Source organism: Macrotis lagotis, chromosome 3 (assembly GCF_037893015.1).
Source record: "Macrotis lagotis isolate mMagLag1 chromosome 3, bilby.v1.9.chrom.fasta, whole genome shotgun sequence".
Taxonomy (NCBI): domain Eukaryota; kingdom Metazoa; phylum Chordata; class Mammalia; order Peramelemorphia; family Peramelidae; genus Macrotis; species Macrotis lagotis.
The window spans coordinates 124,255,868-124,271,072 of NC_133660.1; the positions used below are offsets into that span (position 1 = coordinate 124,255,868).

Consider the following 15,205-nt stretch of genomic DNA (forward strand, 5'->3'; position numbering starts at 1 on the left):
TATCGTATTCCAGTCCCTAATGTAGATGCTGCCAGATCCTGTGTATTCCTGACTATGGAGCCTCGGTAGTTGAAATGTTTGTTTCTGGCAGCTTTTAGAATTTTCTCTTTGATTTGGGAGTTTTGGAATTTGGCTAATATTCCTGGAAGATTTTCTTTTGTGATCTCTTTCAGGGGGTGGGTGACCAGTGAATTCCCCTCAATTTCTACTTTACTTTCAGCTTCTACGATCTCAGAGCAATTTTGCTTTATTATTTCTTGAAAAATGAAGTCTAGGCCCTTCTCCTGGTCATGGCTTTCAGATAGTCCAATAATTTTCACATTATTTCTTCTGGATCTGTTTTTGAGGTCAGTTATTTCTCCAATGAGATATTTCACATTTTCTTTTAATTTTTGGTTTTTATTGGAAGAGTTTTATTTCTTCCTGATTTATTGCAAAGTCATCAGTTTCCTTTAGTTCAATTTCGCATTTTGAAGGAGTTATTTTCTTGAAAGAACTTTATCTCCTTTTCCAACTGGCCAATTCTGCTTTTTAAGGCATTCTTCTCATTTGCCTTGTTTTGCTTTTTCCATTTGACCCAAAGTGGTTCTTTACATGTTATTTTTTTCAGTAATTTTTTGTATTTCTTTCACCAAGTTTATTTGGTTTTCGTGATTTTCCTGCATTGCTCTCATTTCTCCTCCCAATTTTTCCTCCACTTCCGTTAATTGCTTTTCAAAGTCTTTTTTGAGTTCATCGATAGCCTGAGCCCATCTTCTATTTCACTTGGAAGTTTTGGATACAGAAACTTCAATTTTGTCATAATCTGAGTATGTGTTTTGATCTTTCATGGGACTAAGGTAATACTTTGTCAGATTCTTTTTCTGTTGTTTACTCATTTCCTCTGCCCAAGACTAATTTACAGCAATTCCAAAGCTTTGAGGCTATTTTGGGGGGACACTGGGACCTTTATTCCTCAAGGTCTTATGCTTTTTTGCCTGTGCTTTTATATGTAGATGACCCCAGCACTACCCACTGCCTTGGAGTTATAAGGAGGAGCCCTGCTGGGCTATCTTAGTATGGAAGCATAAAGTGCAACCTGGATCTGAGTGTGGACAAACCCTGCTCCCAGGGAGAGCAGAGATATTTCTGCCTTCTCCCCTGGCCCCCTTACCATCAGTGGGCTGTGTTCTGGAGGTGCAGGCTAGTTTCTCCCTATTCTCACTGCAGGTTCTGCAGTTGGTGCTCTTTACTCCACTCATTCTGGTCTAGCCAAATTCTATCCACACCCCTTCAATCCACTCCTGGGTTGCACTGCAACCAGGGCTTTTTCTAACTCCCAGTCCACACCTTTCCCATGGAACTTCTAAGTTTTCTTGGACTGGGAAATGTATCACTCAGTCTTTTTGTAGGCTCTACCCCTCTAAATTTTGGCTAGTCATAACTTGATGGCTTTTGGAGTTCTCAGGAAATGCTGCCTTCACGCTGACATCTTGGCTCCACCAATAGCCCTAATTTTCAAAACCAGTTTCTGGTAGTGGCTTGTATCAGTGCCTTAGAACTAAAGAGATCCTTTTGTATTGTGATTTATTACAGGGCTGAGAAACTTTTTTTTTATAAGATAATAAATGTATGCTGTCTTAGGGTTCAATTCAATTCAACTTTAGGGTCATCATGGGTAACATGGTGGACATTCAAAAGACAATAATGTAACAGTGTTTCTCTGCAAAGAACTTACATTCTCCTGGCAGGGTATGGTGAAGATGCAACAGAACAGTAAAAATACCTGGGGAAATCAGAAAAGGTCATATACAAGAAATGGCTTTGAACTGCATTATTGAAGGCAAAGGAACCTGAGATGGAGTGAATTCTAAGTATCGGGCACCATGTGTGCAAAAGTAGGGACAAAAGATGTTTAATTAGAAGATGGTCATCAATATGAAATAAAAGGAAGAACCTGCACAACTTTGTTCAGGCTAGTCCCAGAAGAAACCTCGTTTAAATACCTCCATCACAGAGATTCTGAGGCTAGTTGGGCTGACAAACTCACTGGAGGATATGCAGATGGGACCACTATCAGGAGCAGGGTTCAAAACCTGGTGGCAGTTTTGTCCTGTAAATTTTTCTTATCAAATTAGCAATCCAGTACTAACCTTTAATTAGTGTCAGCATTTTAGAACTATGACTAATTAGTGCTCTTAGCAAGTGCTGGCTGACTCAATTTCTCTTATCAGTATCGCTTAAGCATAGTGCTTTAAAGTGATCTTAAAATTTTAGCTTTTTATTTTGCCATGTTTTAAAATTGATTAGAAAATCTGGAGTTATAGGAAACAATTGATAATTTCAGTGTCCACCTCATTTCTAAAAAATATGAATAGTATTTAATGAATACTATTCACTGAATCTTATTTATAAAAAGTTGAAATAAACCTTTGTTCCTCAAACATACATGAAAATCTCATGTACAACTATAGTTGTGACTACCCTCTCTATTGTATCTCCACAGCTGTTAAAAAAATATTCCAGATACACAGGTCTAATCAGGTCACGAAATACAAATTTCTCAGCCTAGTACTTAAAATTCCCTGTGTGGGTGGGATCCAGTCTATGTAAAACACTCTGTAAACTTTAAATGCTAGTTTCCTCCTCAACCTCAGTTGTGGCTGTTCTATTTGAGCCTCCTTTGGGATGTCTCTTCTCCAGAATGCTTAGCTTCCTTCAGGTTTATGACTTAACCTTTATGTGCAGCTGGCCTAGAATTTCCTCATTATTGTTGCTCTCCATTCTTCTTACTTATCCATGTATGTTGTCCCAATATGATGAGGTAAGCTTCTGGAGAGCAGAGGCTATTTTGCTTTTGTACCAGTGACTCCAGTAGTGTAGGACAGCTAGGTGGCACAGTGGGAAGTGCCAGCACTTCAGTCAAGAGGGCCTGAGTTCAAATCTGGCCTCAGACATTTGACACTTAGTAGATGTGTGACCCTGGGCAAATAATTTAACTCTTGCCTAGAATCCAGGGTCATCTCCAGTCATCTTGATTCCTATCAGGCCACTGGACCCAGATGACTGGGAGGAAGAAAGTGAGACTGTGAGACAGGTGATTCAGCACAGATTACCTTGCTCAAATCCAGTTCATGTGCTTGTTACCTCCCCGACGTCATGGCCTTTTTTTCAGAAGGACGGACAAATATCACCACCCAACAGTGTCAAGGACAGTGGTAGTATGTTGATTTCCATGTTCCTTTTTCATTAGTCTCAGATTGGCATCTAGCTTGTCACCGTGATAAAAAGTTAAGAGAAACACTGTAATAATTCATACCTTGGAAAGATTTACAAGTGTATAGTATAAATGAAAACAATGTAAAACTGAGACTAGAGCTAGAGTATGAATTATGGAACTTTTAAAAAAGCTTTATTACATATCAGTACATAAAGTAAAATTAGGCTCATAACACATCCTCTAGAAGAGATCCTAATAGACTGCTTTATTTTAGTTGCACACAATTTGTTAATGCCTTTGAAGTCTTTTTTTGCCCAAAGTTAATTTTATTATCCCTTTGCCAATTTTTTTACATCACTTGTTTAGGTAAACCTTGGTTTGCTTAATATTTCTTACAATTGCTTACAAATGGGGTCCAAATTAGATTCTTCATGAGAATCAAACTTGTCTCAATGCCATTAGACGTATTTCTTCCCCTTTTACCTCCGATTACAAATTTTGTGAATTGGAATAATCCTTGGTTTTATTGAAAGAGGCATATATCAATAACATGAAGTGTAGTCACTTCTATTTAGTAAAATGGTGATACTTGTATGATTTATCATTTAGGGTTAATATGAATTAAATACCATATAATCCCTAAAAAAAAACAAAAATGGAAACATGCTGTATAAAAAAATGTTAAATACGCATGTAAAGGACAATGCTAGGCACTTGGCTAACTGAGGTGGCCACATGGGATCGATAGTGGTGTGTGGGATAGATTCACTAGCTACTATATAGAGCTCTGATAAACACATCAGAACCTAAAGCGAGGACTATGTGAAGTTTTAAAAAAAAATGGATAAGGGTATTTTGAGTTGACCTTTAAAAGCTGTCTAAGGCATCTAGAGGGAGAGAGTGAGAAGAGCCAATTGAGTGTAAGGCATGTTAAAGGAATATAGGAATGGAAATAAAGCTGGAAAGAATAGGGTGCTGCTCAATTCCTGGGCAGGAAAGCGATAAGCTATTGAATAGTTTTGAGCAATGATGAGATAAGCTCTGGTCCTAAAAAAGATCATTCTAGTAATAATGGGATGGAGATGGAGTCTACTGTACTATAGGAGAGGCAGCTGAGAAGCGATGAATATCAGAAAAATGAAAATGAGAATGTTTGTTGAACCAAACAATGATAAAAGGATAACTCTAGAAAGTTAAGAGGTTAAATTTTGGACAGTGCTTGTCTGAGGTGGTGAGGTCCTGAATTAAGTTCAAACTACAAATTTTAAGCTAAGAAGAGTGAAGAGATACAAATATGGGACATCTCCATAGGATCACACATCTAGTTCCATTCTTATTTTATAGCTGGGAATAACAAGGCCCAGCAGGGGAAGAGACTGGTCCAGGACCACACTTGATAAGTGAGATGAGTTGAGAATGGAATTCAGTTCCAGTAACCACAAATCTAGGTTCTTCTAGAGAGAGACAAAGAACAAATCTTTCAAATACCCAAATAAGAGGTTGGGAAGAGAAGAAGCCAGGAGATGAACAATTAGAAAAGGAGGGATACACCTCTGATGTTGATGGAAGAGCAACTGTCTCATAAGCAAACAGTATCAAACTGCAAAGGTTTAAGATTTTAAGAAATGCCATTCAAGGGGTGGCAAGGTGGTGCAGTAGATAGAGCACTGACCCTGGAGTCAGGAGGACCTGAGTTCAAACCCAGCCTCAGACACATAGTAATTACCTAGTTGTGTGGCCCTGGGCAAGCCACTTAACCCCATTGCCTTGAAAAAAAAATGCCATTCAAATTAGTTATTGGTAGTCTTAGAGAAAACTTCCCTGGTTATAGGGGGGCTCACAGGAGAGAAAGTAATTAAATGTTCCCCCCAAATTTTATTACTGCCTTAAAATTTATCTTTTGCTTTCATATCCTTTATATTTCCCAATATATTCCTGCCCAGTTATAGAAAATTATCCTTCATAATATAACAAGGTATTCCCTTTTGGTTCAATATAGTTGATCCCAGTCACCCAGCATACTTCAGTGTTACATGTTGCCTCCCTCCCTGCCCCTGCCAGGAACATCTATAACAACACTATCACTGCTTCCAGAAAAGGCCTGTCAGTTCATAATCTCAGGCTTCCCCTCATCCCATCTGACTAAAACAGCCTTTTTAGTCATCACTGCCCTGTTTTCTCCCCTATTAGAATGGAAGTTTTTTTGGGGCGGGGCCTCCCAAGCACTTGGCATACCACCAGGTAATTTAGCAGCTTAATACTTTATTTAAAAAGGGGGAAAGTCTAGCAGCTCATCTAATGCTTATGATCAAGTTAATATTTAACAGTGAAATGGAGAAGACAGAATGGTAAGACTAGATGAATGAAGGGAAGGTCTTTTTTTAAGGCATTAGTTTGTTGGTAGATGGAAAGAATCCAATGATGAAAATGTAACTAGAGAAAGGGTGATATGAACAAGCTTCTGAAGGAGGAAGGAAGCATGGATCCATAGGGTTAAGTCAAGATTGGCTTTACTGAGTAAATACATTCACTAGCAAAAGGCAGTCAGGAGGTGATAATGAGGGATTTTTGGAAATGAAGGACCTCTAAAGAGATTCATAGGAAAGGGCCTCGGTATTAGTGAAATGGAAGGTTGGGTCACTTATGATTTGGGGGCAGAAGTACTGCAGGAAGTCCATGGAGGTAAGTTAGAAGCAAATTGCTGTGGGCAATGAGATAAAAGTAGGATAACGGAATTGTCAAGGAGCAACAAAGGCCCAGCTCAAGTTATGAATTTATTAATTTGCAAACATATGACTTTGGTTTTAAAAATGAAATTACTGAGGCAAACAGGTAGCACAGTGGACTGAGTACCAGCCTTGGAGTCAGGAAGACCTGAGTTCAAATCCATCCACAGACACTTACTGTGTGACCCTGAACAAGTCACTTAACCCTGATTGCCTTACATAAAGAAAAAACATGAAATGATCAGAACTTTTCTCAGGAGAAAAGTTGATGTGCATCTGACTTTTGGATTCAGTATCATTTTACTTTGTAAGATTTTTTTTGATAAATAAAAATCAAATTATTAAAAAAGCTCACTAGAAAGTTTTAGTAAACAATGTGTAGGTTGTTAAACTGACCTATTTTCTAGCAGCATTTACCTCCCCCCCTTATAATATTCTTCCCTGGAAGTTATAAAGATATATTAACTATATTCAGTGAAGACAAGACATGCTCTATACTTCTGATGGATGTTTATTTATCAAATCCTCACCTTAAGAGTCTTTGACTAGCTTTTTAAAATAAGAGCAGCTTCTATTTCTTGACATACATGGGCAAACCATATTGTACATGAAAACAGTTCTTAAAAGATTTTTAAAATTGGAAACACTGGTCAGCATTTGGTACAGGAATAAATTACACTTATATTGAAAATCTCCCCATAAGTTTTGAAAATCTGGAGGTAATTCATATAACTTGAAATGTCTTCATCTTAGAACTTTACACTAAGAATGGCTTTGTCAATGAATACAGAAAAGTGGTAGTGCCTGATGTTTAAAGTATAATAATAATATACAACGCTACTGGTTTCTGACGCTAGATAAAATAAATCATATTTCGAACTCCAGATTATGTGGGGCATTCTAAAACCTGATTAAAGTTTTATACACCAAAAACTCTGATTATATTTAGTTGTAGAAATGTATTATCAATTTTTTTAGTCAGCTTAATCATCCAGGAAAAAGTAGTTTCCACTCTTCTTTTGTTCAACATCCTAAGGGAAAAAGAAAAACAATCCAATAATGAATACCTACAAATGAACTTGCTGGTCACTTCTCATGTTTCTGGCTTAAAACTTAGATGCAAATTCTCTTTCTGGGAATCTCTCTGATTGTTTTACATTATATATTAATTCGACAGTTACTGAACAAATGTACAAGAGTGATGGATCTAGAGACAAATAAGATCTGCAGATACTTCCCTCAAGGAAGCTAACCATGCTCACACACCATGTTCATCCAAATACCAGGGCCTAAGTGGTTTTTGGGGAAAACTTGTATTGCCTTTTTCAGTAAGTTCAATAATGACCATGCATTTATCGATATTAATTACTTGCCATGGTACATTCAACAAGAACCAGGATCTATGATCCTAGACTCATTGGAATTAAGTTCTAACTTTATTTTCTTGAATAATTATTTAGTTTTCCCAAAGTTCCCTTTTAAAGACAAAAACAAACACTCAATAAATCTTTAAGTTTCTCCTACTTTAAAGGCCCAATGGTCAATGATATAGAGTAATAAAGAATGTTTAAAGGGAAAAGAATGTTCTTTTTCCATTTAAGGGAAAAAATGACTGTCATCAAGATGATGTTTTCACATACCTTGATTGAATTAAGTTTATTTATTCTTGGCCTGTAGTTGTTTGGATCTCTTCTGAAAGTAATTTCAAGCTGAGACAAAAATTTATTCATACCAGCCAGAAGGGTTTGAGGACTAGAAAAAAAAATTGTGACAAAATTTTACACAAATAAAGATGCCTAAATCCTGATTTTGATTGTAATACAACTGCAACTTTTACATTCAAGAAAATTGAGAATATCTACTAAAGTCACACTATGTAAAGAATGACTAACTTAAGATTTTTAACTGGATATAATTACTGTTTAATATAATCATGACCAATGTTCTTCATCTAAGTAGATAAAGACATACAAAATATAACTACTGCCTTGTCAGAGTGTTAGAAATTATATAATTTCAAATTCAACAATTTGTTCTAAGTGAGAAAGGGGATTCAATAGACAAAAGAGAATTATTAACTTTGTTCTGAATAGAAAGAAACTATTTTAAAACAGAAAAAGAAATCTCTTTTTAATCTTTAAAGAAAAGCTCTCTACCACATATTGACTCATAATATATATTTTTGGGGTTTTGCAAGGCAATGTGGGGGGTGGGGTTAAGTGACTTGCCCAAGGTCACCCAATGATGTAATTATTAAGTGTCTGAGGCCAGATTTGAACTCAGGTCCTCCTGACTCCAGGGCTGATGCTCTATTCATTGAACCACCTAGCTGCCCCCTAACTCATAATATATTAATATTTTAGAAATCCTATAGGTGTTTTGTAAATTGGGTTAATTTTAATATATTTATTTCCTTCTAAGGAAAACTAATTCTTAAACATGAAAATATACATTTGAAATATCAAAGCAATAGAGCTTTAAAAAAAAGCAGGGTTCTAAACTATCAAGGTACCAGACTACCCTCCAATCTGTGGAAAATCATTGATTTTCTTACTCCAGAAATGACTTTTCTAAACATTCATTAAGCTAAATAGGGAATAAAAAGACAGGGATGAAATTTGACCCTGGTCCATGTTCTAGAATACTTAAGTTAGAATTAAGGAGGTCTGACTATATCACTAACTTACTCTACGAACTTATTCAACTCTGGGTCTCTAAAAACAAAGGCATTTTCCAGACCCATTATTCTAGCATTTTATTCAGGTGGCTTGAACTTTGCAGGCCTGGTCCTATGGATTAAGTCTATCATTTTTGGATATGCCCTAGGTACTTCCATTTCCTTAAACAAAATAGTAAAATTCAGAGAATCTGGAAGATAGGTATGTTTTATAAATTTCTGGGAAGTTATATTAGTCATCTACTAAAATTTGTATTAACTTTTATATCCAACAACTTACCTGTTTGCAAGTGTGTTCTTAGATGGAATGCCATCAAAAACGATGACCCGATCTGCTAGATAGGTGGCCATTATAAAGTCATGTTCTACCACAAAGGCTGTCTTTTTTGCATGGAGAATGAAACTAAAACAAAAAGATTTTGAAATGTTTTCAATATGGCTTCAGAAGGGGCACCAGGAAAGCATATTTAAAGTTTTGTTAAGCACTTTTGTGTATGAGCACACATACCCGCGAATCACACTCTAATGGGCAAGACAATTTACCGTTTGACAACTCTGGCTGCCATTAGACGCTGCTCAGAATCCAAGTATGCAGATGGTTCATCAATTAAATAGACATCAGCAGGTTTGCCCAGACAAAGAGCTAAAGCAACTCTCTGTAACTCACCACCAGATAACGTCTGCACCTATGTGGAGAAGGAGTTTAGTAAAGGTTATAGTAACACAAAAGTTTAAAAAAGGAAAAAAAAATTCAGGGCTCAGTACCTCTTGATCTATGATGTTTTCAATCTGCAAAGGCTTCATTACATCAGTGACAAATTGTGGGTGAGTATAAGCATCTCTTATCTTCTCATGTAGTAATTGGCGTACACTTCCCTGTTTTAATTTTGAAGAAAAAACCCAGCATTTAAAGTCTAATAACTATTGCCCCCAGCATAGTGATGGCAAAGAAAAAACAAATCTGTAAATATTTAATGACTTCCTTTAATCAGCACAGAAAAAAATTAACTCACTGTTGATTTGGGACTAATCTTCTGTGGCTTATAGCTGACATTTAGAACTGGTACTTCCCCTAAAATATAGAAAGTAACTATAATAAAAAATGGTTCTGTTGGTCAATTCTAAAACTAGCTTAAATGGAAAAGATTTAAACATCACCTCCTTCATCAGGCTTCAGTCGGCCAGCAAGCATTCTGATGAATGTAGTTTTACCAGTACCTGGCAAAAATGAAAATGAGGAGGATGAATATGAACTTTGACAATTAAGATTTAGTGAATTTCTAATAAATATACACTGAGCATTTCAAGTCAGAAATTTGGTATTTTTTTAAAAAAATGATAATACAGACATGTAAGGGTTTTTGTATGTTTTAGAGAAAAATATACACTCGGATTGTACTGTATTCAAGGATTTAAAAATCAAATATCAGAAAGAATGACAATGTTAATCCTGATAATTTAAAAAATTATTCCTGACAGGTTGAACTTTGGGTATTGTTTCTGACTAAAATATGGGATCTAAAATAAAAGCATGTAATCTAAACTTCTAGTTTTGTCAGGATTATTTCTAAGGATTTTCAAGCAGGGGAAAAAACAAGTCACTTTCATTTAATTTAATAACTAGGTTATTTTAGGTTAATTCCTTTAATCAAGAATGCAAATATCGACATTAAGTGGATTAAGTACACTAAATTTATTTTGCCACAAGCAGAAATTTGATTTTTGCAAAGTGTAAGATATATTTAAAAAGTCTGTGCTTTTTTCCCCCCAATCATAAAGGAAATAGGAAACATGTCTGCCAGCCAATTAATTTCACAGCTATGCTCTCACAATGGCAGTTTAATGCTATAAATGTTGGCAATAAAATTGTCTACAGTGGTAGACTCACCTGAATTTCACATAAGGAATGCTCCAAATGGAGATGAACATGAAGTTTTTTTTTAAGCTGGGTTGCCTCTGAACAACCAATTTATCCATTATTTCCTAGTCAGTATCCAAGATGATTAACTTCCCTATCAATTTATACACAGAAAACTCAGCTCAGGAAAAGTATCTTATTTTTAATGAAGAGGTTTCTTAAATGTGAATATAAACTAAGTGGAGTGACAAAGATTTTAATTGAGAAGTTAACATACACTGTCACAAAAAAATTTTGTAGCTGAACCAAGGTCACAAGACCAACCCAAAACCCCACACCCCTAGACCTATAACCCAGCAATAAGAGAATTTCTTACAAGAGTTTAAAAGCATAAGCTTGTTGCACATTCATAGACTCAAATATAAATTATAGTACTTACCATTTTCTCCTAGCATCACCATGATTTCAGAGTCTGTGAATTCTCCTGCAATGATTGCAAGCTCAAATTCTCCCATCTTTTTCTTCATTCCTGGGTATTTATACATACACATCTTTTTTACTTCTTCCTCATTTGCTGTCTCAGCCACTTTAAAGACCAATGATGCATCTCTGAATCTTAAGTTTTCTGTAGGAACGTAACCATCTAAGAAAATATTTATACCTGTTGGGGAAAAATAGTATTAACAAAAGGGGGAAAAAGTGAAAAATAAATCAAAATACTGTAACAACTTTCAAATTACAGGTGATAATTCTGCAAGAGAGGGGATTCAATTAATAGAGCATTAATTTCTAACATAGAGATAATATCTTATTTTTTTGTCCACATTCCTAGAATGAATAGATATCATGTAGTCTTAGGAGGGAAATTACTAATTTAAGTTTTTTTTTAAAAGGAAAATTAAGTTACCCTTGGGTTGAAGTATGTGCCACATATTATCAATATTTCTGTAGCTTTCACAATTGTTTTAATTAGATGTGACTAGGTAAGGATGCATCAAGGGAGAATTTATTATTAAACAAATTCATGTCTTCTGGACTCCAAGTGCAACTACTCTCTTCATGATACAGCACTACTTCTGTTTAAAATGATAGCAGAATGGGGCAGGTAGGTGGCGCAGTGGATAGACTACCGACCCTGGAGTCAGGAGGACTTAAGTTCAAATCTGACCTCAGACACTTAATAATTACCTAGCTGTGTGGCCTTGGGTAAGCCACTTAACCGCACTGCCTTGCAAAGAAGAAAAAAAAAAAACACTAAATTTTTTTTTAATAAAATGATAACAGAAAAATTAAGTTCATTAATCATTTCCACAAAAAATTAAGAATCTTTAGCATGTGGGCAGAAAGGAATGGGTTATAATCTGCTTCCATGGCAAAAATATCCAAGTGATGAAATTACTACCAGAGAATGCATATCTTTCTCTTCACGGAGAAAAAGGCAAACCTAATTAAGAAAACAAATACACGGGGTGGCTAGGTGGCTCAGTGAATAGAGCAGTGGCCTTGGAGTCAGGAGTACCTGGGTTCAAATCCGACCTCAGGTACCTAATAATGACCTAGCTGTGTGGCCTTGGGCAAGCCACGTAAGACCCATTGCCTTGAAAAATCTAAAAAAAAAAAAAACCCCCCAACAAGAAACAAATACACAAGCTATGTATTTTAATGTAGTGAATTATTTTTATATTTTTAAACCAGTTTTTTAACTTGTAGTGAAAAGTGAATGTTTTTATTTTTATTTTCCAAAAAGAAAAGATAATGCACATACTGGTAAATTAGAAACTAACACTTAAGGTTAAATATGAATTCTATAAAGTCTTGAAGATTTTAAGCTTTGCTTTCCTCTTTTTTTCACATATCAGAAAAGTTGTTTAACTTGCCAAAAACACTCAAATTAGAATGCCAAAGAGTAAAAAAATTCTACTTTTTAAACACTTAAATCTGAATGTAGTTAAGTGCAGTCAAATTTAACAAATCTAGGTTCTCAGAAAGCTATATTTCTTTTTTTACTGTTTTTTATATTATGACAATAATCTTGTGAGAGTAAACATAACCCACCCCCCCAAAAAAGATGAGAAACCTCAATAGTGAGAGAGAAAAAAATGTATTTCAGTCTGTGTTCAGATTTCAATGGCTCTGTCTCTGGGATGAGTTGCCTTCTTTATCATAAGTCTACCAAAGCAGTTGCTTCAATGTTTTCCCCACAGTTACTATTACTAACTACGCTTCCCTTTATTCCTTCCTACTCTCATTTATTCTATTTTCTCTCTCCTTTCACCCTGTCCCTGTTCAAAAGTGTATTGTATCTGAGTATCTTCTCCCGCAATCTTCCCTCTCTTCTATCACCTATTCCCCACTTTACCCCACCCCCACCCCCATTCCCCTTTTCCTACGGTAGGATAGATTTCCTCACCCTATTAAGTGTGTATGTTATTTCCTCTCGGTGCCATTTCTGATGAGAATGAAGGCTCACTCATTCCTCCTTGCCTTCCCTCGCCACTCCACTTTACTGAAAAGGCTTTTTCTTGACTCTTATGTAAAATATCTTAGCCCCTTCTTCCTCTTTCTCTTCTTCCCAGTAGTTTCTTTTATCACCCATGAAAGCAATATTTCTTAAGTTCATTTCTAATTATACAATTTAATAGTGCAGATATTATAGATAGATGTCCACTGCAGTCAATGTTTAATAATTTAGGCCTGACCTAGGTGCTATGTATATAAATAATGAGACTACTGGTTAGAAAATTAACCCAAGAGTAGAAACTGGTCTATTGTGATCTATTTATTAAAAGATTATTTGAAAAAAATTCAAGTTATTTTGTGATTTTGCCAATGATTCAAAAAGCATTTCAACTGAAAAATATTTGAGACGTTGTCCTAGCACTGGTGCTGGGGATGCAAAGACAAAAATAGGATATAATTTCAAGTATGAATTACGCATCATATTTACCTACTACACAAACAAAAACTTCAAACAGAGAATTTGAAATTATCTTTCTATTGTTCTCCCAAATTAAGAACTGTAAATATATCTGTTGATATATAAACTCTGTTGACTGAAAAGTTTTTACCAATTTCATTTCAGGTTGAAAAATGCTGAGTTATTTAAAAAAATACTAAAGTAAAATCATAATTTTAAGAATAAAAATATTCTATATTTTTAGCTACAGTTGTAAAGTTAGAGAAATATATAGTATATATACAGTATAGCTAAAGTTGTAAAGTTAGAGAAGCTTGTTATTTTCTATCATTATGAAAGAGAAGTCACAGGACACAAGAAAGGAATTTTAAAAATTACCTTCTCTTACGCTAAAAGGCATAGTGACAACACCATAAGCACTTGGCACTCCATACAAACAGCAGATGAAGTCAGAGAGATAATCTAAAACACTTAGATCATGCTCCACAACAATGATATATCTGAAAATTAAAACCACAAAACATTTTAAGTTTTCTAATTTTAAATAAAGTCTGATATATATGATATTTTGGAAATCATATTAAAATATAGGAAAGAAATGTGAAATTTTTCTTTGAAAGAGAAGACTTCAAGTAGCACAGATCAACTAGATTTATCATTCAAATATCCTAAGAGTATATCATTTAGCAATGTATTTTAAGTAGATTTATCAAATCAAACCATTCTACCAGACTGATGTCATGCCACCAAGGAAAGATGCTTCTAAATGACAGAATCTGCTAGCGTTTCTATAATGAGCTGTGTTTATGAGTGATATTGGAACCAACACCTCCTTTTTTGATGACATGGAAATGAGTATTTAAGAAGAAAAAACCTAGAAGATTGGCTAGACTGGACCAAATACATCCATAATAAACTTGTGCCAGCAGTAAGATAGTTTGAAATGGATGATTATTTGCAGGCAATGTCTAACCCATGGCCCACAAGGTCCATTCATGCTGCCTTATTAGCTTTTTTTGTTTATTATACTCATTGGCAACATGGGTTACATTGTTGTAATGATAAGTCTTATATTCCATATGTGGCCTTTGACAAGTTTTTGTTGTTTTGGAGCAATGCAGCCCCAGAAGAACTGGAAGGCTGAAATAAAATTCCATAAGAAAGGAAGAAATTAAAGATGGTATCGTCCACAAAAAGTGATGGCATTATGTAATGGATGAAACTGGTTATAAAGTCAAAAGACCTGGTTCCAAGACCCACTTTTGAGACTTATTGGCTGTGTGATCTCAGGCAAGTAGCTCAGCTCAGGACCATTAGGCTGCACACTCAAATCTAAAAGGGTAGAGGGAGTTTCATATGCCAGTAAAATCACAGGTCTAGTCCTACCCATTACCAAGGCAAAATATAGAGTGAAAAGATACTAGAATTGATGGCACACAATGTCTACTTTTTTAATCTCTAAAAAATATCTGACTTTCATCTCTTTTATCTTATGGCTTTTCTCTCTCCTTTTATCTCTTTCTCCTCTCACCCCCCAAAAATCTGAGAATGATCTTTGCACACATGATGGATCTTTCAGATAAAAACAAAAAGAAATACGTAGACTTTAAGAGACTATTTCCTAAGCTAAACGTTTCTACAGAATCATGTTGCTGACACGAAACATGTAATTTGTTGATTGCTAAAATAAAACACATAAAAAACAAATTCCAAATCTTCTTAAAGCAAAACATTCATTGTATAGAGATAGTTGTTAGATGTTCCAGTTTCCAAGTCAATCTGAGTAAGAGCTATCATCACTCAAAAATCAGCCTAGCAATTAATTCAT

At 35.2% G+C, this 15,205-nt stretch overlaps 2 protein-coding genes across 12 annotated transcripts in view; one reads left to right on the forward strand and one right to left on the reverse strand.

Annotated features, from left to right (window-relative positions):
- Positions 1-15,205, forward strand: part of ANAPC10 (anaphase promoting complex subunit 10) — a 694,704-nt gene that overhangs the window by 485,905 nt on the left and 193,594 nt on the right. The gene's annotated exons all lie outside the window — the stretch shown is intronic.
- Positions 2,340-15,205, reverse strand: part of ABCE1 (ATP binding cassette subfamily E member 1) — a 29,607-nt gene continuing 16,741 nt past the window's right edge. For both annotated transcript variants that reach the window (XM_074229207.1, XM_074229206.1), the window contains exons 10-18: positions 13,756-13,877; positions 10,900-11,121; positions 9,761-9,820; positions 9,616-9,674; positions 9,368-9,478; positions 9,146-9,288; positions 8,883-9,005; positions 7,566-7,677; positions 2,340-6,956 (exon numbers count right to left, since the gene is read on the reverse strand). In XM_074229207.1, coding sequence (XP_074085308.1) covers positions 6,909-6,956; positions 7,566-7,677; positions 8,883-9,005; positions 9,146-9,288; positions 9,368-9,478; positions 9,616-9,674; positions 9,761-9,820; positions 10,900-11,121; positions 13,756-13,877 — 1,000 coding nt within the window. In that variant the 3' untranslated portion in view covers positions 2,340-6,908. The remainder of the gene's footprint in view (positions 6,957-7,565; positions 7,678-8,882; positions 9,006-9,145; positions 9,289-9,367; positions 9,479-9,615; positions 9,675-9,760; positions 9,821-10,899; positions 11,122-13,755; positions 13,878-15,205) is intronic.